This window comes from Ischnura elegans, chromosome 1 (assembly GCF_921293095.1).
Source record: "Ischnura elegans chromosome 1, ioIscEleg1.1, whole genome shotgun sequence".
Classification (NCBI taxonomy): domain Eukaryota; kingdom Metazoa; phylum Arthropoda; class Insecta; order Odonata; family Coenagrionidae; genus Ischnura; species Ischnura elegans.
In genome coordinates this window covers 26,603,257-26,626,370 of record NC_060246.1, presented here as the reverse complement: position 1 = coordinate 26,626,370, position 23,114 = coordinate 26,603,257, and the positions used below count along the sequence as shown (strand labels likewise).

At 36.1% G+C, this 23,114-nt stretch overlaps 1 protein-coding gene across 7 annotated transcripts in view; it reads left to right on the top strand.

Moving 5' to 3' along the window:
• The window catches only part of LOC124157648 (cAMP-specific 3',5'-cyclic phosphodiesterase-like), a 970,120-nt gene that overhangs the window by 510,939 nt on the left and 436,067 nt on the right, over positions 1-23,114 (top strand). For 6 of the 7 annotated variants that reach the window (XM_046532584.1, XM_046532613.1, XM_046532566.1 and 3 more), the window contains exon 3: positions 17,332-17,361. The exons of the other annotated variant lie outside the window; for it this stretch is intronic. In XM_046532584.1, coding sequence (XP_046388540.1) covers positions 17,332-17,361 — 30 coding nt within the window. The remainder of the gene's footprint in view (positions 1-17,331; positions 17,362-23,114) is intronic. 7 annotated transcript variants of the gene reach the window in all.

The window sequence follows — 23,114 nt, the reverse complement described above, 5'->3', positions numbered from 1 at the left end:
CCCTCCAAACGCCAAGTGAACATAAAAAATATCAATGTGACAGCTTCTTAAAAAAGTATCTTCTTCCAAGCCACACAGGAGAAGCACGTAATTTCGCGAATTAATTTGCGCGGTTCATTGTAGTAAATTTGAAATCACTATTCTTTTGTAGATATGTGTTTTCACCTTAAAAATGAAATTGGAAATTGATTAGTTAACAACTTTCTATTTCAATATGTTTCTAAAAAAAATGACAATTTATGAAATTAATTTCGCACTTTCTGCCCGAGGAATAAATTATCAAAATTTGCGGGAAAGGTAAAACGGATAAATTTTACCATGGAAAAAACTTCAGTTGTGATGGAGACATTCTGGAATTTTATCTGCCTGGGCTTCCTATCGCTCTCACCGCCAAGAAGAGTTTTCGATTTGTGTAGCTGAATGTTTTGGATTTTAATTCCCAATTATCGATTATACACCAGCAGAAAGATAAGAAGTTGCTGGACACCTTTGAGTGAAATATAATAAAGCATTATTCATAGTTTCTTACAATCTCCCATCTTTTATGTAGGTCATGCTTTTCAAAGGAAGCATTGGGGTTATTCATGATTGGAATGAGGCCTTCCATTGGGTCATGTGGTTCTAATGAGATTTTTCTAAGAGAACGAAAGTTTTAATTGGATTAGAATATTCCCAACTCTCTTGCGATGGTTTGAGAAAAAATATCTAAAAAGCCTCAATCTGTGTGGTAGAGACTGTATTTTTGATCTCATTTTCTCGCTGTCGGGAATAAGAACCGAGATATATCTGAATTATAAATTTTAACTTATCTGTTCTAGCTAAAGAAAAATTCCTCACAATAGAGTAGGGTCTTAGGGTATAAATTTTCTTCAATTTTCTTCAAGTCTTCAATTTTGGTCAATACAAAATTATTGAGCTTAACAGCTTTATGCATTTAGAGGAACTCCAATTATGAAAACCTGGAGTGCCTCAATGTTCCTCTAATATCACAATTTTCAAATATTTTCCTTGAAATCTATTCCAAAATTGAATACCTATCTTTATTTCTTGCAAATAGCGGGGAATCCTATAAAACATTAAGCAGCCATGCAAACACGACTTAAGGGATTAAATGTTTTGTGAACGTTTTCATGACTAAGTATTCCATAATACTTCCATATTTATAAAAAAAAATCCTCAGTGATAAAGAGTACGGCCTTATGTAATTAATTCGATATAACTCGTGACAAGGCCGTATAATATTGAGTATATGATATCAAATGTATTCAGAGAAATTCCAAATAATAACAGAAAGAGCTCACATTGCTCTTGATATAGGATTAAATACTTATAGAAGCGTACAATTTGTGTTGGTCTCCATAGGCGAGGTACAACTTTATACAACTTCCCGTTGCGTTTGTTTAATTGCCATAATGAATGATGGGGCAAACATTATGAATATAAACATGCGACCGAATTAATGGAGTTATGTGATTCGAAGTAAAAGTAAAATGCGCCTTTTGATGACAATTTCCTGGAATACTCGGTCAACCTTGGAACTCGTGCTCTCTGTTTCCCAATTCTATGAATTACATTGCCAATCTAAATATTCCATTCCATTTATCGGTCAAAGCATTCATGCCAAAAATGAAATCTCTTCGCTACTTGGTATTTTTGTTAAGCTGATTGATTTGGAAATTAATTATTTTTCAAATGTAATATTTTAGGTTTCAAATATGAACGAAACAAAAACGAAACGTGAGGAAATTCAGACGAAGTAGAAGGGAGATATTTTAAATTGAATGCAAAGAGGGATCGATAACTATGCATCGGTTGTTTCGAGTAATCGATAGATTTTCTCAAAAAGCATGGAGATTGTGTGATCTGTACCACCAACTAGGAAAATGAGGGAAGTTACTGGTTATTATGAAGCAAGTATTCTCATTAAAATGAATACATGCTTGTAATTTTCCACGATTATAATATTTATTACGACCTAGGATCCAATGCTACTACATCATCTTCAGGGTATAATTGTATCGATTTATCTCAAGGTACAATTGTACCTTGAAGATGATATAGTAACATTGAAACCCATGTCGTAATAAATATTAAAATCGTGGAAAATAGCAAGTGTTAATTTCAATATGGAAAAATTTCAATCCATCACCCTTGAATCTTGGGATTTTAATCAACCGTTCCTTGGATTGAATGGTAATGAATCATATTGGTGGGAATATGCCCGTATGATTGGCCTTACCTGTTTTATTGTCCGTACATTTACTTAAATGAGAGGGGCTGACCGCACTTTGCCGTCTATTTTTGGCAACGTGAGATTATATTGAGCTTCTTTAATAATAGGTCGCGATTGCCTGTCCTGCGCTGCCACTGCGGAGGAGGAAAGCACTACTAGAGGGAGTTTCCCACGTGTGGGGCATGCGCGGATTTTGTCGCGGGAATCCCTTCGTTCGGAGAGAAATCGAATCGCGGATTTGAGATTTTTGGGGGTCTATTACAATGAGCAGGAAATAGATTCTTTTTTATAATTTCTGTTTAAAATCCATCAGGAAAACGTTTTCACATAACGCTTTGCCGGTAAAACTTCAAACCTACCAAAAGAATCTCTTCGACTTTACCTCATGAAGTCATATTTTATTTTTTTTGTTTTATAGGGAAATTACTTTACAGCATCTTTATGAAATCGTTTCAGGCTTGACGTGGTGGAAAAGCGATATATCCATGAGAAAAAAATATTAACTACAAATTGTAATTTCCGGACTTCTATGTTTAACTCCACTACCCACCACGGTCTGCACAATCTCTGTCATTTTCAAGGTCAAGTCAAGTAATTTTTAACCATGAAAATGGAATAGAATGTCGAAACCATGGTCCGTGGTGGAGTTATACTATATTAAAGTGTGGAAATTACAATTATATGTTGTTTATATTTTTTACCATGGATACAGCATCATTCCCTAACCAAACAAAATATCCATATTGCAAAATTAAAAGTCCTTCAAATATCCATCACGTTCATCTCCATCCCCGGTTTCCTTCTATGCCTTTCAAGTACCTCACCCACATCATTCTCATACCTATTTCCTTGATTATTCCCACCCACCATGACTTCTTGGTTCTCTCACTTTTCCTCTCCCTTTTCTGCATCCATTTGAGATAAGGATGTTTCTTCCCTTATATTTTGTACGTGTTCAATTTATCGTGTGTAATATTTACGCTACCATTTCAAAAATCGAATTTACAGCGCCAGTAATCCAAAGATCGGGCAAAAAATTTTAATCCTAAATTCGTAACACATGGACTTGCGCTAATTTGCAATTCAAAACTTCAATTGAGTTCGGCATCAGTATATAATTTGGTGACATATGCTACTCCAGTTCATTACCACGTAGAAGACTAGGAGCATTATTACCTATTTTCATTGGAGTGGAGTGGTGATTTTTTTATTGATATTTGGTCGTTGAGTGCCCTGTTATGATTTGAATTTGTGATTAATGATTACATACCAGATTTGGATTGTAACTGATAACTATGTATGTACTCACAAATTAAGAGGTATCGTTTTTGTAAATTACCGGGAACAGTTCATGTTTCCGGTACTAAGGTAGTTCCGTCATGGCTTAGATTTTGTAATTATCTGTTCTAAAAAAACAAAATTGACGTTCAAATAATTATGGCCTCGTTAAGTACGGAAATAATTAATCTTTTATTTAGGTTTTAGTTAAACAGTTTTCAAACGGATTAATGTGATATGTTGTATTACTAAGTTCTTTATTTTTCCAAAGTAAAATTTCACAGCATCGACCTACGACTATTGTACAGATGTAGTAAAATAAGGTATCGAAGCACATTTTTTATTTTATACACAAATGGCTTTTTCACGCAAGTTGTATGATTGTTCTTTTTCCCAGAATTCGTGTTTATATTTCTTAGTAAATTTCGATCTATTGCCGAAAAATATACATATTTTTAATAAGTACTTCATGAGTTTTTAAATCAAGCTGAATTCAGCAATTTAACGTTAAAACCTTTTCTATCCATATTTCCAGGTATTTTTTTTCGTTTATTTAGTTTATAGAATATAACTCCAGCCACTAAGATCTCATTATAAATATCGTATTTTCAATGGTGAGAAAATTTTGATGAGGTGCTAAAATCGGGAGTGTTTCAATGGTTTCAGTGTTTCCTTGTATCAATTGGGCAATAGCAAAACTCCAGGAATAAATTATTTGGAATGGCAGTGGATGTCTGTATTGGCTCTATACACACCTATGCACAGATTGACGGCTTATTTTTACCGTTGAACGTAAGATTAAACAAAAATTAGTAAATTTTTTCTATAATTATAAATAATTAATTAACGATTAAAATGGAACAAAATGTATACCCTGTCGTTCAATTAAGATAAATTTGGTGCAGAAAATATTTTTTAAACCGACATTTTAAACGATGACACTTTAATAAAGCAATTTTGTAAATTTTGTCCATTCAGCTATTTTCCACGGAAACATTTCAGTCGCCAAAATCACTCTTTCATGCTCTACTTTGGCCACCTGTAAATATTATAATGGCGTTTTCTATACTCTACCCTATCAGGAATAGCATATTGTACCCTATGCTATGGTATGTATGTTTTTCATATCATAAATATCACATGCGGAATAATGAATATCAGCTGTTTTTGTAAGTTTTGCTTAACTCTCCGTTGGTGGCGTGGCGTCTATCAGACGCCTGGCCATTTTCTTTTCTTTCTCCTCATCGTATTTTAACGTTTAGGAAACTCATATTCCTTGTAACTTATTATTTCATGATTCTGAAATAGTCACCAATATGATTATATGTTTTGTCACATTTATGGAATAAATTTTGATATTTTGTTGTTTTTGGAGTCTGGTAGACGCCACGCGACAACTTATTTTACCGCGAGTTACCATATCCATGGCTATTTTCTAACAACACGTATCTCAAATTCGGCCGGTTTGAGACAGGTATCTTAAACAAAGTGTATTAACATTGAAAAATAATATACTAGCAAAAAACAACTCTTTATTTGCAAATAAATGCTTCTTTTTAAGTTTTATGAACTTTTAGTTTTTAATTTCAGTGAGGAAGTAAAAGAAATTAATCGTTTTTTGCTCTCCTGAAAAGTTGCTATTTTTGAGATACGTGTTGTTAGAACTTAGCCATTGATATGTTACATGGTAATAGCATCGTGATATTTATCGCCAAATTTTTAAATACGTTTATAATTTAAGCTAACAACAATTTAAGCCATTCAATTATAGATATGCGTCATATTGATACAGTTTTTTTGTTGTTATCAATTTGATGTGATCTAGATGAAAGAAAAATTGCAAGAAACGTCAAAATAAGTGGTATTCAATCTTTGATTGATACAAATATCTCCACCATTATTATGCATAAATTTGGCGTCCATTCATGAAATTGACTATTCAGTGAATGCTTTATTGTTGTAAAAACATTTGTTTCTACTTTCATGCATTTAGTTTAACCATTCGAAAATGTATCTGTGAGACCCCTTGCGAGAAATGACGTTCCAAAATGTGACGCGACTGACGTAGGGTTGAACTTCATTTTATGAATATAGGCCAGCATTTTGCCCACTGTGTGTCGGAAATTAAAAACATTACTCGTTGGAGAACCCGAGAAGAATTCCGATGAAATTTATACTTGGGCTCGCAGCCATAACATTTAACAGACCTACTCGTGAGGGCGCCTTCCACGCTGTCACCGTGGAAGCTTGCTTCACTCCCTGCCCCCAAACCTCCCCCCTCGTTGACCTCATTGTTCGCCTCAAGTCCTCTTGCCCCCGCGTCTTCGCCCTCCAATCCACTCGAACCTCACCTCACAAAATCTCCACTCCCCTCGTGCATCTGGCCCCAAAATAAAATTAAGAGGAGGAGACACGGAATTAAGCGCCGATGCATGCATGCATGACTTGATTTCTGCGGTTCGGTTCATTCCACGAATACCTCACAATCCTCTCTCGGTTTCAAAGAGCAGTGAGAGTACCCCAATGTCTTTCATTCAGTCACGGGATGATCGAGTCTCATCCTGAAAGTGTGCCATCTTGATTTCACAAGTCGCTGTTTCCTCAGGTGTATATTTATTTTTTATTTTCTTCTAATGAGGTGTACTTAAATTTAAATGTCAAGAATTCCGTGATTAGTACTTTCCTTTAAATATATTATTATTTGTATTAATGATTTTCGATCCTAAGGAAGTAAAGACTTATTATTCTCAGGGTCCATTAACGATTACGAAATGAAATTCATCCGGCTCTTTCATAGGAATGAATCACTTTACTTTGCTGTTTACGTTCGAAAAAAGTTGTCGTCAGTTTTGTTTTTACTAGATCCGGAATAGGGATTTTCAAATTTTTTTTCTTTTTAAACAAAAATACATTTGTTTGATTTTTGCGTTTACTTTGGCTTTAACGGAATTAATTAATTACCACTACAGTATTTCGCTAAAGTTAAATTTTACCACGAAAAATGGATAAAATATTATCCAAGAATATTATAAAGAACTACAAAGCCCGTCATAAAGTATATTTCGAATTTCTAGTAACCTGTTGTATTGAGCGGATGGAAATCATTAACTTATATCAAAGATCTCATTGGTAAACGACAACTTAGTAACGAATATGAAACTATTATGCCGATTTATTTCAGCGTTATGTGTAATTTAAAATGGTTAAAAGGCAAAAGGAATCATAATATAATTTTGAGAGAAGATAAGCATCATTAAGTAGTCATTGTAGTAAAAGCAAAGAATTTTCAAAAATAAAGGTATGATTATTGTTCTAAATTGCTCTGCTTAAAGCATATTATTATTTATATTTTTCTGGTCATTTTTTGCTGCCTCTATGTTTTCAGTTATGTTTTTAATTCATTGAGAATAATCAATCTTTTAAGTGACAATTACTAGACCAAATATGCCAGAATTTGAAAATGTGACCATTTAAATAGTTATTCAGATAGGAATTCTTACACCCTTTTAGACGTATGATTTTTTAAAACCTGAAATGATGTGAATGCGCAACAATCAAACTCATTCAGTAAATTTCCGAAAAGATACTTACTTGGAAGACAGCAACTCCTACGTTTCATATTAAGGTACACCGTCGAAAATTATGTGTGAAAATATGGACAGATAAGGTCTGCGGCTGACCTCTATTTAATCGAAATCAAGCCAATGTCGTCATCCGCCATTTATGTCACAGGCAGCAATCTTTTCCTTTTTTTATTATTAAATTACGAATTTTCCCTTTGCGATCCACCTCACGAGAGAGAGAGAGGGAGCGAAACTTTTTTTTTATCTCCCGGAGAACGTCTTAAAAAACCGTCGCTTGGGGGACCTTCTTTCATTTCTTCATTTCTCCATCCCTCTCCACTTTCCAAGAGAGTTCTTCACCCTACGCTCCTCTTTGCTCGCCACTAAGAGTCTCAATTTAAAATATAGCGGGGAAAGATGATGCTGAATAAAGATTTTCGAGGACTTCCGTCGGTACCAGCTCAGTCCCTTGGAGCTTGTAAAAGAAGTTTGTAAAAGAAAGCCTTTTTTCAGTTATTTTAACTTTTTTTTTTCTCGCACAGCAACTTGAGGGATATATCATCGGACCAATGAATCCAAGAGCGCTTTGACTTTAGTCATCTTGCGAGTATCTCTTAGTGGTCATATTGGTCATATTTTGTTTTTACTTGGGCACTTATTTCTCAATATCTCTCTCATTGTAATATTTAAACTGACTTATTTTAAATCAGCGAATGAAAAAAGTTCATTCTCAAACCCTGGAATATTTGATGGGATCTTGCAATGGCATTCAAGGAAATTGCGAAATAATCTAAAAAAAGTTTTTTTGTCTTTAAAAATGATAATGCATGAATATAGTGCTCAACTTCAGTTTTGGAGCACTTCTTTTATGATGATAGTTGTTTGCGACTTCATTGAATTGGCAGATGTTTTATGAAATAGGCACGGGACTGACATATTCGCAAATTTTTGCCCAGAATTGAATGACGATTAATAAATTCCGTACTATATTTTTCTGCCATAAAACTTTTACGCTAATGATATATGACAAAATTGATAAATAAGGATTAGTATGCTCACTACAGATGCTGCCTGTGTAATATTTATCGTGCTCTCTTCTGCTATGCTATTTAAAGATGCGTGTGAATAAAATAAGAATGAATCGATGTGTCGTTGCCATGAGTCAGTTGAGTCGAAAAGGGAGGTTTATTTAAAAGTACCACCTTCACAGTTGAGGAATATACATTATTGGAGGAAGTCCATCCCCTGAGAATCAATAGGAAATTTGCAATATTTGGCAATTCTTCTGGCAAAAAAAAGACTCCAGTTGAACGATTTCATTCATTCTAAAATAACCAATGGCGTCGGTTTAAAGGATAATCCTTCATTCTTCGATGTAGGAAACACTTATTTCCGCAATGTATAACACATTTCAAAATTCCTGTTCAACTGCAACCTTTACAATTATTCTCCTAAGATGTTTTACCCATTATTGGGTAGCTATTTCATCAATGCGATAGTTTTATATTGATTTTATTTTCGTGGGCATTTATTTCTTCGATTATTTTTTGGAGTCAGTTTTTTTATAAATTCATCATTTAAGCCTTGACCTAATAACATTTTATACATCAAGGGTTGACGAGCCTTGTTTACTAGGTAGTGCGCAAGCAAAAGAAGGAAACTGAATTTGTGCCTTTTCTTGCCATTTATTTAAAAGTTACAGAAATTCATCTGTTCTCATTGGATTGTTTCGTTTAATAATTAAATTTAAATTTACGTTTTTTAACGAAATCATCAGAATATTGACATAACTTCAATGAATTGCCGTTTACATTTTGTGGAAGTTTTCAGCGCTCAGTAACTTTCGAATGACTATTGATTATATTTTGAAAGATTTATTTGGGATCTTTTGGGTCCCCACGTTCCTTTTTTTTAATTAATTAATTATCCTTCCCACCCTATTTCATACGCCAAACCTTTTTGGCATTTTTTAAAAGTTCATTTCACTCCTTGGGGAATAAGCAACAGAATGCAAATCTCGCAAGAGCTTCCCTTTCCTCATGATACTGAAATTTCCATAATTCTTCCCCGACCCACGGCCGAGTCACCTCCTTTCTCCGCCCCTTTTATACTAAATTACTCGAGGGAACTATGCTTTCCTAGTTGTTTTTTTTTCCTTTGCTGAGAAATTTCAAACCGTCATTTTGCAGAAGACTCCTCAGTCTCGCATTTATTTCCTATAGCTCTCTTCACATGTCCTAGACTCGAGAAATTATGAAGGGACGAAAATATTTTATGAGAAGGTACGAAGCGTTTGGCATCATTGTACACATCTATCTGCATATAATGCTTGCATTAAAAATCTTTAAGCGAAGGAAACTATTATTAGTCACATATCTCTAATTTTCTTATACTTAGATCAGCGCTCTGTTTAGCTTTATCAGTGAATTCTTTTTTTAATCCCATACTTAGTCTAATATTGAGATTTATTTGGTGATATGGACTTAAGCTTTTCAAAACACTTGAAACCATGTGGCCACATTTCTCTCTTATCTAAATTAAATTCAATATCTATAAAATTTTATTTTGCTTTATAACTTGCATATTGTTATATTATGAGCACATTATTTAAAAAATAAAAGAGCAACGGTTAGTCCATTGGTTGAGTACACCAAAAAATGCAATACATTATACCATTCAACTCAAAACAACGTACGCATAGGTACATCGCACGGCTCAAAATTTCATTTCTTTATTTTTCTCACTGTCTCAATTGATCGAACCATGATTCAGTGTGAAATCCTCGTAGTTTCTACTAATTGCTCCTTTTGCTGCTGCCAGATTTGTACAGTGCGCCATATTTCCCAAATCCTTAAGCGTGCAATCGGCCTTTACTTGCCTTCATTTGCACCGTAATGTGCGGGCCAGCATTAGCCGTGACCTTTTGCGAAGCCTCTGTTCAGAATGCACCACGGTGAAACTCTCATGGATCGACCATGTTAGATCGTAGGCATTGAATTCAGACGATGTAATGCTGCGATGGAACGCATGCATGCACCAGACAATAACAAGACCTTAGGATGAAGGGTTTTGTCGACCTAATATCAAACGAGATGTTGTGAGTTGAGGACAACGCCGGAGTGAGTGTGGGGCGAGTGGTGTGGTATGAAGTTTGGGGCAGGAAGTTTAAGGCCACAGGGAACTAATTTAAGGGAAAGAGACGGATTCTGCTAGGCAAGGCATTGGAGGAAGCGATAGGGAACTAAGAGGAAGTATTTGTTCTGTATATCATGTTAACTTGTAGCAAATTAGGATGCAGTGCAATGAAAATTAAATGGCAAAGTCCAAATTAGCGACAAAGACAAAAATTCTCAAAAGAAAAAAAGGAAGGAAATCCCATTTCCGATAGCTATTTTATAGTTATAAGAATAAATTATATATACTTATGAATATTTTTGGGTTTTTCATGGTGAGAAGCTGTGATTCTATTTTTTCTCTTTTTGCTCCTTTTTTCTTCTATTTTTCTCTTTTCATGTTTCTATTTTTTACTCACCTTTCATCAATTTCTTCTTTATTAATTTTTTTAATTCTTATCCTTCATGTGGATTAGCAAAACCTATTCGCACATACTATTATGGACATCAAATAATTGCTAATGGCCAGCTCTATTTCATTCTTTCTATTATGCATGTCATTGTGAGATGTTCCATTTCGCATGACTTACGACATTCTTGCTGAGTTTGTACGTTTTTTGACTCCATCAAAATACGAGGAAAATGTTCATCACCAGAATTCTTTGGAGAAAAAAATAAATTTCCTTTACTGTGTTTTTCGGTAGCCATTTTGATTTTATTAAATCTTCTGGTATAATTAATGCTGATTTTATCTTTAAAAACGTCAAAATGAAGAGGTAATTTGCTTTTCCGTAGGGAAATAGGGTACATATTTCGGTTTTTATCCGTCAAAAGTATGACGACGAAGATAGATTTCGAATTGAAAAATCTAACAATTTTCTTTAGCGAAATTTCAAGCATTTTATGTTATTTTCATAAAGAACTTATTGATAAAATATACATGGCACAAGGATAGATTTTAAAATTAGACTTCCATAAATATCCTAATAAGAAACGATTCACTTACCCTTCCTCCTCAAAGAGGAAACTGCACATAGGTGTTCGGGAACTAAAGCTCAGTATTGAAACGAGAGGGATGCGGACTGCGTCAATGAATCGGGAACTATGGGATTTCTCTCTCTCCCGCTCTATATCTCTCTCTCGGTACTACCGGGGCGCACCATTGGCGGTTATTGTTGGACTGGGTCCACGGTACTTTTGGCGCGTAAGGTCAGGGAAGCGGCGCGGGCGGTGGTGGTTGGAGAGGCTGTCCGGATTAGCCCGTGGTGGAGGAGTCGAAGATGGAGGGAGGGGAGAGAGTGGATGCATGCAATATGTAGTCCCCGGACATCGCTCGATTGATCGAACCGTGTCACGCCCTCGACTCTCTCATCCGCCTCCCTCGACGCACCTGAGCTACAATCCCCCCTCTCCCCTTTGCCGATTCCCCATTTCCATTCCAAAGACCCTTCCGACATTTCAGGCGACTCATCTCGCATCCTCCGCCCACACTCCCGCCACCGCACGTGGATCCACGCTCCCATCCCCCCACCCCGTCCACCTACCCTTTACCCACGTTCCCCCACCCCTCTCCCACCCACCTGCTCACCTCACCCCCATTACTTCCCCTTCGCTCTCGACAACACATTGGTCCCTTCTCGGTTTTCGGCGCGCTCAGGCCCAAGATTTATCCTGGCGTAAATCGATTATATCGTGGGTGATTATCGCCGTGGCCCGCACGACTGAGCGCAAGATTCTCTGCCCGTGGTCTCTCTGCGTTTTATCCATATACTAGCTGACCCGGCGAATTTCGTACCGCCTAACAATCAATGAACTTACAGTTTACTTACATCATTTATAAATCAAGAGGGGCTGTATCGGTTTTAATCATGTCTAATTTATTATAATAAAATAAGGATACAAATTCAATAAAACTACGTAAATGAGTACCAAATTTGCTTGTCAGAAAGACATTTTCTTTATTGAATCTACATAGGGTGAATCGGAGCACGTTTACGCGGATTTTTTTCAACAAATTTTCTTACGTTTTAGCTTAAGAAATTTTGGGCATTGTGGTTTAATAAAGCAGTTCATGAAATAAAAATTATACGCATTCAGTTGTTGGCTATTTGCGTTATTAGCTGTAAAAAAATGTTTTTAGGTCCAAGTCTGTTGCATACACTTGGCCCATTCAGGGGGCAGGTTAACACGACCCCAGACCGACGCTTGACTGATGCTCAAAATCGTGCAAGAAAAGCCCCTATGAAGCAGCATTCGCATTAAATGACGTAAGGCGCGCCAGTTTTAGTATCTCTGTTTGGAAAAAATGCACTGCGTAAACGTCATGCGTAAACGCACCACGGTGAGCCCTACACATTCGGGTTTAATGTCTTGCGTCAAGCACCTTCTGAGAAACAACAGTTTTTGTTTTGTTATCAGGCGCAAGATGAAGCGGATGAAGCTAAATAAATATAGCGAAGCAAAGCAGTGACGCAGTGAGGGGAGGTTTTGGGGGATAAACCCCCCCCCCCAAGAGCTTAGAGAATTTTTTTATGAAAGATTTTGTTATTAATATTTGGGGGACGGATGACTAACAAACAAAACATATTTAACTATTCACACAGCCGCAAAACCCACTATTTTGAACAATTTATCTTAAAAAATGTCTGGGGGAAGTGCCCCCACACTTCCCGCTTACCTTCGCGAGTTTTCTATACCCTACAGACCCGTGGTATTAGCTGCGCCCAAAACCCCCTATCCTAGCTACGCACTTGAAGCGATGGAAGAAATAGAGAGGATGGTTTATCGACTCGTGAACATAGCACGCTAAATTGATCATGAGAAAATCATGGGTTTTCATTAGCACATGAGCACAAACAACACAAAAACTGAAAGAAAGACCATGCGAATTTTTAATCGTTATCACGAATGCAACACGAATTGTAAATTGAATACGTTTAATCTCAAAAGGGCATATGAGTTGAGATCATGGAATCTACGGAATGAGGACTTCCTAACCTTTGAATTTGCCTTTGAGTAAAGTTGCGTGTATCACATTCATCACCAATTTTTTTAATGATCAAACACGTTCCGTTGGATAGTTATGGTTGGTTTAGGCTTCGAAAGATCATGAGCACAGAAACTACATTTTTCTGTAAATCGTGCCTTGGTAAGCCAGGTACGTCCAAGGACTTAAAATATTCAGATAGATAGTTGGTGATTTCGTCTTCGTTTGTTACACATTTAAAAGATTCGAATCCATGCAGAGTACGAACTATTTGAATTTACCTCGTTTTAGTCATCCACATCTTCGTTCTTGCTCGCTAAATCAACCATCTTTGATTCTTTTGGTGATCAATCATATTCTGGAACTCTTTGTTGATGAGCTCACCGTCCGCTCACCTCAGGAACACGGACATTACCGTTTGTCAACAATTGCTTGGAGATTTGTTTACAAACACGGTAGTGAAGTGTCAACTCGAGCTGGGCCACGGCTGGGCTTACAATCAGCTCGAATTAAATTTTTTAAATGTAATTTCAATTTAATTAATATTTTGAATATATTTAGTAATTAAAATGTTATATTGTTACTAAATTCAGTTATTTAAGTGGTAAAAACAAAACAAATTATTTAAATTGTAGTTTTGACCGACTTATCAATTGTTGTGTTACTATAACTCCTAAAAGGAAAGAGATGAATTTTTTTTGTGAAATTATCCTTTTTTTAATGGCCTATATGTTAACCCCGCCTGAGACTAATCCAAAGAACCAAATCTCATTGAAATCGGTGCAGCCGTTCTCGAGTTATAAGTGTTCTAACTAACACGATTTTCGACTTTCTTTTATATATATAGATATATGGCATTATGTTGCAGTCTTTTTTACTTAGGGTTTATCAGTTGAACATGATGCGTCTTCTACATTGGTCTCTCTGTGTCCCATCCATACGTATGATATTTTGTTATAATCGTTCTAACTTGGAGTTTAGAAATTGAACGTGATGTGTCTTGTGAAGCTAAAGCCTTAGTTTTGTGATTCCACCATAATGTTTTCCTAGCTTGAGCTATGTTTTTATACTCTACAATGTCCAGATTTTTTCGAAGAGCCATTCTTTAAATGAAATAGTCGTGTATCAAATCGTGTTTCATTGCAATAAAATATGAGTGAAAGACCACAGTGCTCTGATTTTCTTAAATGATGATCAAGTTTCATCAAATAGTGTCTGATACTATCTCTGGCACCAGGAGTGTGATTTATATATTGATTAGCTAGAACAAAGGTAATATTAAATCATGTTTCATACTGATAACATATGAATGATCAATCACGTTGCTGTGATTTTATTTTCATAATGAGCAATTTTCACTAAGTAATATCTTATACTACCACTGGCTCCATGGGTATCATTTTTATATTGATTGGAACATAGAACATATTGGAACATACTTATTGGAACATTGGAACATATTGTTTACATAGGTAATATTGCTGTTATTTAACGTTAATTATTTTAGTACTTGATAATCGAGACGTTAACATGAAACAAAGAGGTCAACCTATGGCAGCGATGTATGAGAGCAGTTATCGTTAATTTCCAGCGAACGTAATAACATCGGAATATGCAACTAATACAGAAGCATGCAATGGCGATTAGAAAAAATAGGCTACTAAGAAAAAGCTAGCAGGTAGGAGAGAAATATCCTCGCCAAGAGTATAAGACACATTTCATGAGAACATGGCCTAAAGATAAATATAATTCAAAAGGGTAGTTTACTTCATCAAAGAAAACGAAAGGCATTGTTTGCGAATCGTAATTCACCATTACTGTATTCATAATATGCAAATTATTTGGTTTTAGAAATCCCAGTTTAGACGAATGTTAATGGTCAATTATAACCTCATTTGAAAAAGGCCAGATTGGCGCCCATGCGATACCACTCCACGTGACGTCACAGGGACCTAAATACTATACGAGTAGTCAGGAGTTTTACATCGCCTGATATCACCAATGCATGCATACGTCACATAGCTCAGGGAAACATCTCTTAAAAATCACCTATTAAAATTGCCTATGATCGGAAAGTTTCCTTCGTTTGATAGGGTATTGATAATCCTTATTTAAGCCAAGTTTTACCTGCTAGCGAGGTACTCTGGTACCTGCTAGCAGCCGGCATCGTAGCGGCACTCATAGCCTTGCATCAAGGTGGACTCACTCGGTGGCAGCCGGAAACAGAATGACGTCTCACGGGCTTTTCCCATCATTCATACTTAGCCGCCGAGTTCTCGCACGCCTTAAATTTTCCAATTTTCATTCAATCGCGAAAAATAGATATCGTCATTTAAAAATCTAAAAGCGTGAAATACGTACTCCAGGAGTAACAGTCTTTCGATTTAGGTAATAAAAAATAATAGGAAACCACCATATTATGTATGCATCATTGAATCTTCACCTATGAATACCAACGCTAATATGAGTATAAAGGTTATCCTCATATTCAAGGTAAAGTTTTTACGGAAAATTATCATTAGATCTCCAATTTTTGCGGCCCCAGCTTAAAATTTGTATTTGGAAGACTTGTGGTAGCGTTCGGTACCTGACCTGACTGTAAGACCTGCGGTAGTCTTTCAATCTAGGAGCGTACGTAGAAATTATGGGATCAACCAATTGAAGAGCCATGAAGAACGGAGGCATGCATCAGCAGCGGTCTTCCAACAACTCGACTGGACTCCTTCCCAAACCATTTCCAAAAAAACCTAACCCTCACAAACTTTTCGATTCCTTAATTGCCTATCTCTCTAATTCTTGGTACTTCAACTATTGTAGAGTTTCTATCTTCTGATGTTGCTTCGTCTCTTTCAGCTTTAAGAATAACATTTTGGTTTCATGAGGTGAGGGTATTTCATGATTACTAATAGCACCTTGTTCAAAGCAACGTCTAAATGTATTTTGTCGTTAAAAATTTACTAATTATTTGAGGTGCAAAGCTTTGGTGCTATATATTCATCATAAAAGATATTTTAGTAGGTTTTGGAGAGAAGAAGTGCTCTCAATCTGATTAATTTAAAAAAATGGACTCATCCATTTTCAATAATGATCAAGTCCCATAGCTGTCTATGCATTACCAAGAAAGTAGGTTATTTACTTCTTGTGGAAATTTCGTATATTACGAATACTTATCATTGATAACCATTGCCAGTAAGCTTGATGTTGCTTCGGACAACGTGTTATTTTGGCAGGCCCTGGTTATTTATTTCTTAATTTTTTTTTAACATGTTGTGTCTGCTTTTTTGTCGATATGTCAATGATTATAGGTTATGTGTTTAAATGTAGTTAGTGTGCTTTTATTATAGATTATATTTGTTTAGATAAGTGTATAAACTTTTTACATTTAAAAAATATCTTGATGCAAGGCTTATGGTATCTTCTTGGGTCTATTATTATTTATTCATTGGTGAAATGAAGCTATTTTCTGCTGTAACTTTACAAAGCACATATCATTAAATTTCGTATTTTCAATCTAACTTGGTTGAGGAAATCTTATTTCTTTAAATGTTCTGCCATAAAGAATATTTTAATTTTTTATGCTTTCAATCTATGCTTGGTTGAAGACTTCAGCTTATTTATCATCTTCTTTTGAAGGTCACCCAATCATATTTTCATGAAGTCATTTGAAATGAAATGCTGCCTTTAATACAAAATTGACTGTTGATATTTCCTCTGGTGGCGGAGTGATTAGATGGTAGTTATTAGTTTACTAAAATATATTTGGAATTTCCTAAAGTAATCAGTCTCTTATATTTTGAGTTTCATCTACTGTGGGTGAAAATATGAAGCTTCATTTTTCATTGTAGTGGAATTTATTTTTTGTTGGTATCTTTGCAATGTGACGTCTCATAGCTCTAAACGGTATTTTATGTGGTGTAAAGTATATAATATTTTCTGTGGTGCTTTGGTGTAACACATGTATACACTTTTTTCTTGCTCTCCTTCCACCGCTATGTACCAAAATTGTCTTACCTTTCACCGGCCTTATCTCCTACCATATTTTCCTCTCCGAACAATTACCTTCCGATGCCAACAGAGTGTAAACACTGCAGACAGATGCTCATGATTTTTGTGAAGTATTTCCGGTACTCATAAGCATTTGTTGTCTCCTTTTTCCAGATTCAAGGAAACGGAAGTTTTGGACCGCACGTACGTACCTTCATTTTGACAAATTTCGATAGCTGTTTTCTGTGTTTTACTTTTTATTAGTTTTTCCTCTAGTTGTCTTCCTAATTAATGTTTTGAGTATGCATTTTTAGATTTTTCACTGTGTGAATAGAACAGAAAATTAGAGTTTTTATTACTAATCTACATCTATAAATATCACTTCTCCATGAAAGCCCCTCTGTGTATTGGTTCTCCTCATTTGTATATTTCTCTATTTAACGAAAAGTTTTAGGAAGCTCTTCAGATAAACTTTTAATGCATTGTAATGTTACAAAGCATTAAATTTTCCATGCATAAGGTTTTGATAGTTAATAACGGACTTTACGGATGACTAGAGCATATCTACCGTCAGATTACTTCTAGCTATAAATTTGGTATAACTTTTGTAAGAATAGTTTTTGATTCATACTCGCAATTTATAATGATTTATTTTGCGCTTAAATTGATCCTAGTTTAATCGATATATAAATGATCTCTTATTCAAAAAAATATTTATATCAGTGGTAAATCTCGCGAGAAGATTAAGTCGAGTCTTAAGGCTGTTTTACACGGGGCACGGAATTGCGCAGGTTAGAACTGCATTAATTTCTGAAATGGCGTGGAATTGCGCGAATGCATGAACGAGATTAGAACAGGGGCTATTTTGCCATCTCACGTCCACGCATTCTCGCATGTGTTCTAACAATTCACCGCTTTACACGACGCAATTTTGACTGCGCCTTCGTACACACGTCATATTGTGCAAGTACGTGCCCCGTGTAAAACGGCCTTCAGGATTTGAAGTTATAGTGCCAATATAAACCTAATTAAGCCGTTTCGCATGTATCTAAATGAAAATGCCTAATAAGGTATGTGGGTATTATAGCATGCTTCCAATGAGGCAGGCAATTGCTGACAAATAGCTGGTATTAGATTTGAATGATAACATTGTAAATGCTATTCTGCCGTTGTCGGACAGGTTAGGGGAATGGGTCCCTTGGAGCCGATTTATGGGCTTGCCCTTTGCAACCGAGCAGGAGGAATAAATGAACTGCATGAAGGGGAATGAGGGCCCGATTCGCTCCCGTGAAACCAGCGTTTGGGGGAGAGAACAGCGTCCCAAGTTGCAAGCCGTTTTGTCGCCTAGAATATTGTTAGGCAGACATGCGATCGGCAGAAGCGTTGGTGATGTCGGGGATGACCAGACCTTTGTATTTTTGAGGTTGAGGTTTATTTTAGAATTGCTAGTCATTAGGAAATACTATTAGGTTTTAATTTCTGTTTCTTTGAATGTTTGAAATACCATTTTATGTATTTCCGGATCACAGACAATATTGATAAAATTTTGGTGATGTAATGGTACGCTTTCATTTTTTTAAGCAAAGTCAAATCATTTATGTTTTCTGTTGTTAACAAAAGAAGCCCTGCATGTTTGCAAATTTTTAGTTACACCATAAAAAATTGGCCCTGAAATGGTCTTAGGAATCCAATAGTGGTCTAAGTTAAATATCAGTGGCTTTGGAGGCTAATCACGTGCCTAATTCACTGCCCAATCGATAAAAAAATACCTTTTCCCGTCTCAACACCAAATTGATCCTCTTTCTACGCTCTTGCGTGTGTGATGAGGCATCCATGGAAACGCAAAGTAATTAGTAACGCCCGCATCGGCAAATTCCTTTCAGGTACAGACCAAAAAGTACCACCAACTATTTTACTTACTCTTTTAATCTAAACCAACTTCGAATTCGCTTTTTTCCCTACAACTCTACTCCGTCGCTAATTATTTAACTCTGGCAGTTTTCTATGCATGCTGTGTACGTGTAGGTAAAAAAATCGTTCCTCTCTCCCAGGCCTTTTGGGCATAGGGTTTTCGCCCCTTTCACTCGCATGCACCTGCATGTCCGTGTGATCCGCCGGAACCCAATGTGCTGACGTTGCGTGGTGCCGCTTAAACGTCAGCGATGGCGTATTCAGGAATAGCAGTGCATTCCCGCTAGTCTTTTATTTCCTCGCTCTCTTTTTACCGCGAGTGCGCTCTCCGAACGTGAATGAACACCTTGCTGCCGTTTACAAAGAGAGAGGGAAGGCCCCAATGTGGTGCGGCTATTAGAACCGCGCGCTAATGGCCGCTCCCTACCGTCTCTGTCAATCTCTCTGTACGGTAACTTTCCGAAAAGGGAGCTAAGCCCATAAGCCCCGTGTTCCAGGTACGGGCGCGATGAATTGCCTCTTTTCGGGCACGTACTTCCGGCACTGTGAAACGAAATGATAATTCCCCATATTCCGAAGGTGGAAATTTTATTTTTTGCTGCCGTGAGAGTGAATCCCATTAGGCTCGGGGAATATTTTTCCAAATCTTTGTTTGAAAAAATCTGCCTCGTTCGGAAATCGAATTTTCCCGGGTTAAGTGTTAATGTAGCGTCGTGATCGAGGCTATATAATGCAAACGATCCTGAAATTCAGTTTAACGTCATGAAATGATGAACTTGTCTGTAAAATTTAGCCAATTATTACATTTATATAAAATCTAAGTGGCCAAAAGTTTGGGTTGTATTTGAACTTGATAACAGCGTCCATGATACCTATGCTTTTCCTTAAAAATATTCTTGAGGCGTTGAAAATAAAATTGATCACCAACAGAAAAAATTCACCTGTAGTAATTAGAGGTGATTGACCGATAATGCCAAAAATTATTATCATGGCAATATGTTATCCAATTAATTAAAGCATTTGCTTTTTTAAACATTAATTTTGGCTTAAAAATTATGCAAAATATTTAGTTCGTTTCTTATTCTCTTTGTCAAAATAAACCAGTTTTGGTAAACATATTTTTGATTTAATATATCAATACACCGCCACTGCTTCCAATGTCTTTGCAATATTTAATGAGAAATGTGGAGGTAAAAATGTGCAACAAGATAGATGACAAATAGACATTATCCATTAAAAAATATGAAATTACTACCGTTACCGATATTATGGACGATAAATGGCTTAGTGACGAATGTACTAGCTGTTAACTATGTTGTAATAGTTTGTGTAATTTGTATAAATATTTTGCATATTAGTTTGCAATGGCCCCACAGAAAAGTATTGAAAATTCTTGTATTTCTAGAGCCACATTTATATATTGCCGCAATTAAATAGTTTTCCCATTCTCCCTTCTCTCATAGAGTGAAGGGAGAATGGGAAATGTGAACATTCTAAAATGGCTAGTTTTTCAAGGTGAATCTTTATGATGGAAACAACATGTATATCGTTGTATCGTTGTTTTCATATCGTCGTATCTCCTCTAATATTGCCTGATGGAATTACAGTCCTTGGCTATGACCGCTTTTATATCGTCAATAGCATAGCGCTTAGAACACTTACAGCGTGGCATTATTGGAAGATATAAATTGGGGTCACTGTCTGCTGGCATGTTTGGGTTGCACTTCTAAGCTTTTATTAAGGGCTTGCATGGGTTTTTCATCAATATTTAATCGATTTTGAGCTCTCGAGTATCCTAAGGAGAAGCGTGTACCTTACAAAAGTTTTAATTGAACTTATTTCATTATACCAACTGAACTGACGAAATATTTTGTAATTGGAGTAAATAAACGAGACGTTATCTTTTACTCAAATCAATTCATAACTAATTCAATGTAGATTTTCGCGAATTAATTTGACGAAAATGTATTTGTGGAGATCTACTTAAGGAAAATATTCATGGCATTACATCCTTGGCGTTAATATTCGGCAAAAGATGCGATTTAGAGCTACTTTTTTGAATATCCGTAATGAAAAACTGTTAAAAATAGAAGAACCAAACCAGCAAAATCTTTAAAATTACTGGTAGTGCTGTCGTGATGGATGGGTCTCCTTTCGTGACTGTAATTCTGGAAATGAAAAATATATATGCGGGAGTTAAGGTGCACTCAACAATGCACAATTAGACAATAGGGTGGTTTCCTTCATCAAAGAAAACGAAATGCATCGATTGCGATTCCTTACCCATCAATTTTGAAATTTAGTGTATTCATAATATTCACATTATTTGGTTTTAGAAATACCGGTTCAGACGAATGGAAAAGGTCAATTTTAAACTCATTTGAAAAGGCCAGATTGGCGCCCATGCGATGCCACTCCACGTGACGGCCAGGGACCTAGATTCTATACGAGTAGGTACGAGTTTTACATCGCCTGAGATTACAAATGCATGCATGAGGCACAGAGCTCAGGGAAACATTTCCTAATAATCACCTATTCAATTTACGGTCGGAAAGTTTCCTTCATTTGATAGGGCATTATTAATCATTATTTAAGCCAAGCGCTACTTGCTAGTGGGATATTCTGCTACCTGCAAACAGCCTGCGCTCATAGCCTTGCATCAAGGTGACCTTACTCGGTGGCATCCAGAAACAGAATGACGTCACGGGGGCTTTCCCCAGCATTCATACTTAGGTGTCGCGTTTTCGCGCGCTTAAAAATGTTCACTTTTCATTTAATCGCGAAAAATAGATATCGTCATTTAAAAATCTAAAAGCGTGAAATACGTACTCCAGGAGTAATAATCTTTCGATTCAGGCAATAAAAATACAGGAGACCACATTATTTATCCCTGATTGTCACAACACCCAAACGCTTCCCTTTGGCGGGAGTTTTTTTCAATGCATTTTTGGGACTGTAACGTTGTTGATTGTAACGACGCATTGGCATTATTTCTGTATTGAAAAAAAGACAGTACCTAGATAGAATGTTACTTATTATAGTATAGGATATAAATAATAATTGCGGTTTTTACATTATATAGGGGAGAAAAAAACATCAAATATGCATAAAGATACAGGAATGTCAACGTAAATAATTTATCAGAGTCGAGTAGTGAACAGGAGAAGTTTGCTAGGTAGAGAAAAAGAGGTACAAAAATTCAGATTGGAGGAGAAATTGGAAAGGTGAAAAAATCATGAAGCCGGTCAAATTGCGTTTCCTTTGTTAAAATAATGGCTTAAAATGTAAAGATCGAAGGAAACTCTGCTAAAAAGATAATATAATCTCCAAACAGCTACCGTATGCCATTTTTTAGTCACCTTCAAAACGGGCATTTATTCGCATTTGATATTTGAAAACGCGAAAAACTAAAAATAAAGAGTTCTATTTAATTCTAGAGAATTAACTTATAACCGAAACAAAAAATAAGGAAATATCTCGCAAAGATCAATTTATTGAGATGTGAAGATGCATAAGAAATGGAAAACACCCATTACTGGCAGGGTGTTGTTGACGGAAAGTTTTAAGCTAGGGAATTATAAATTATCATGCAGATAAGAGGGGGTGTAGGAAAAACTATGGAGACTAAAACTTGCAGAGGCGAGCAAGATATAGTCGAAGGATATCCTTAGTCAAGGAAGTAGAGATGACATTTTTCCGCGAGTTAATTGCGCGCCGTACAACACTATTCGACCATTATGTCATTCTCATGTACACTATAAATTTTACTATAGAGAATTGAAAAAATAATCGTGCCGGCCAATAAAATAATATTGACATATCTGGCTAAAATATTTGTTTTTACGTGTGATGATTATAAGAAAATATGTACCACGTCTTCATCACCTTTACCTACCAATGTACTTTTAGTACCGATTAGAAATAGGATAACATAGAAACATTATCCTAATCAACCAACGCATGTCAATATTAGTTACTTTCGTCAATAGGAGACAAAGATAGGCTAGTAGTGGAGAGAGGAAAACTGAAATATTGCGTGAACAAAG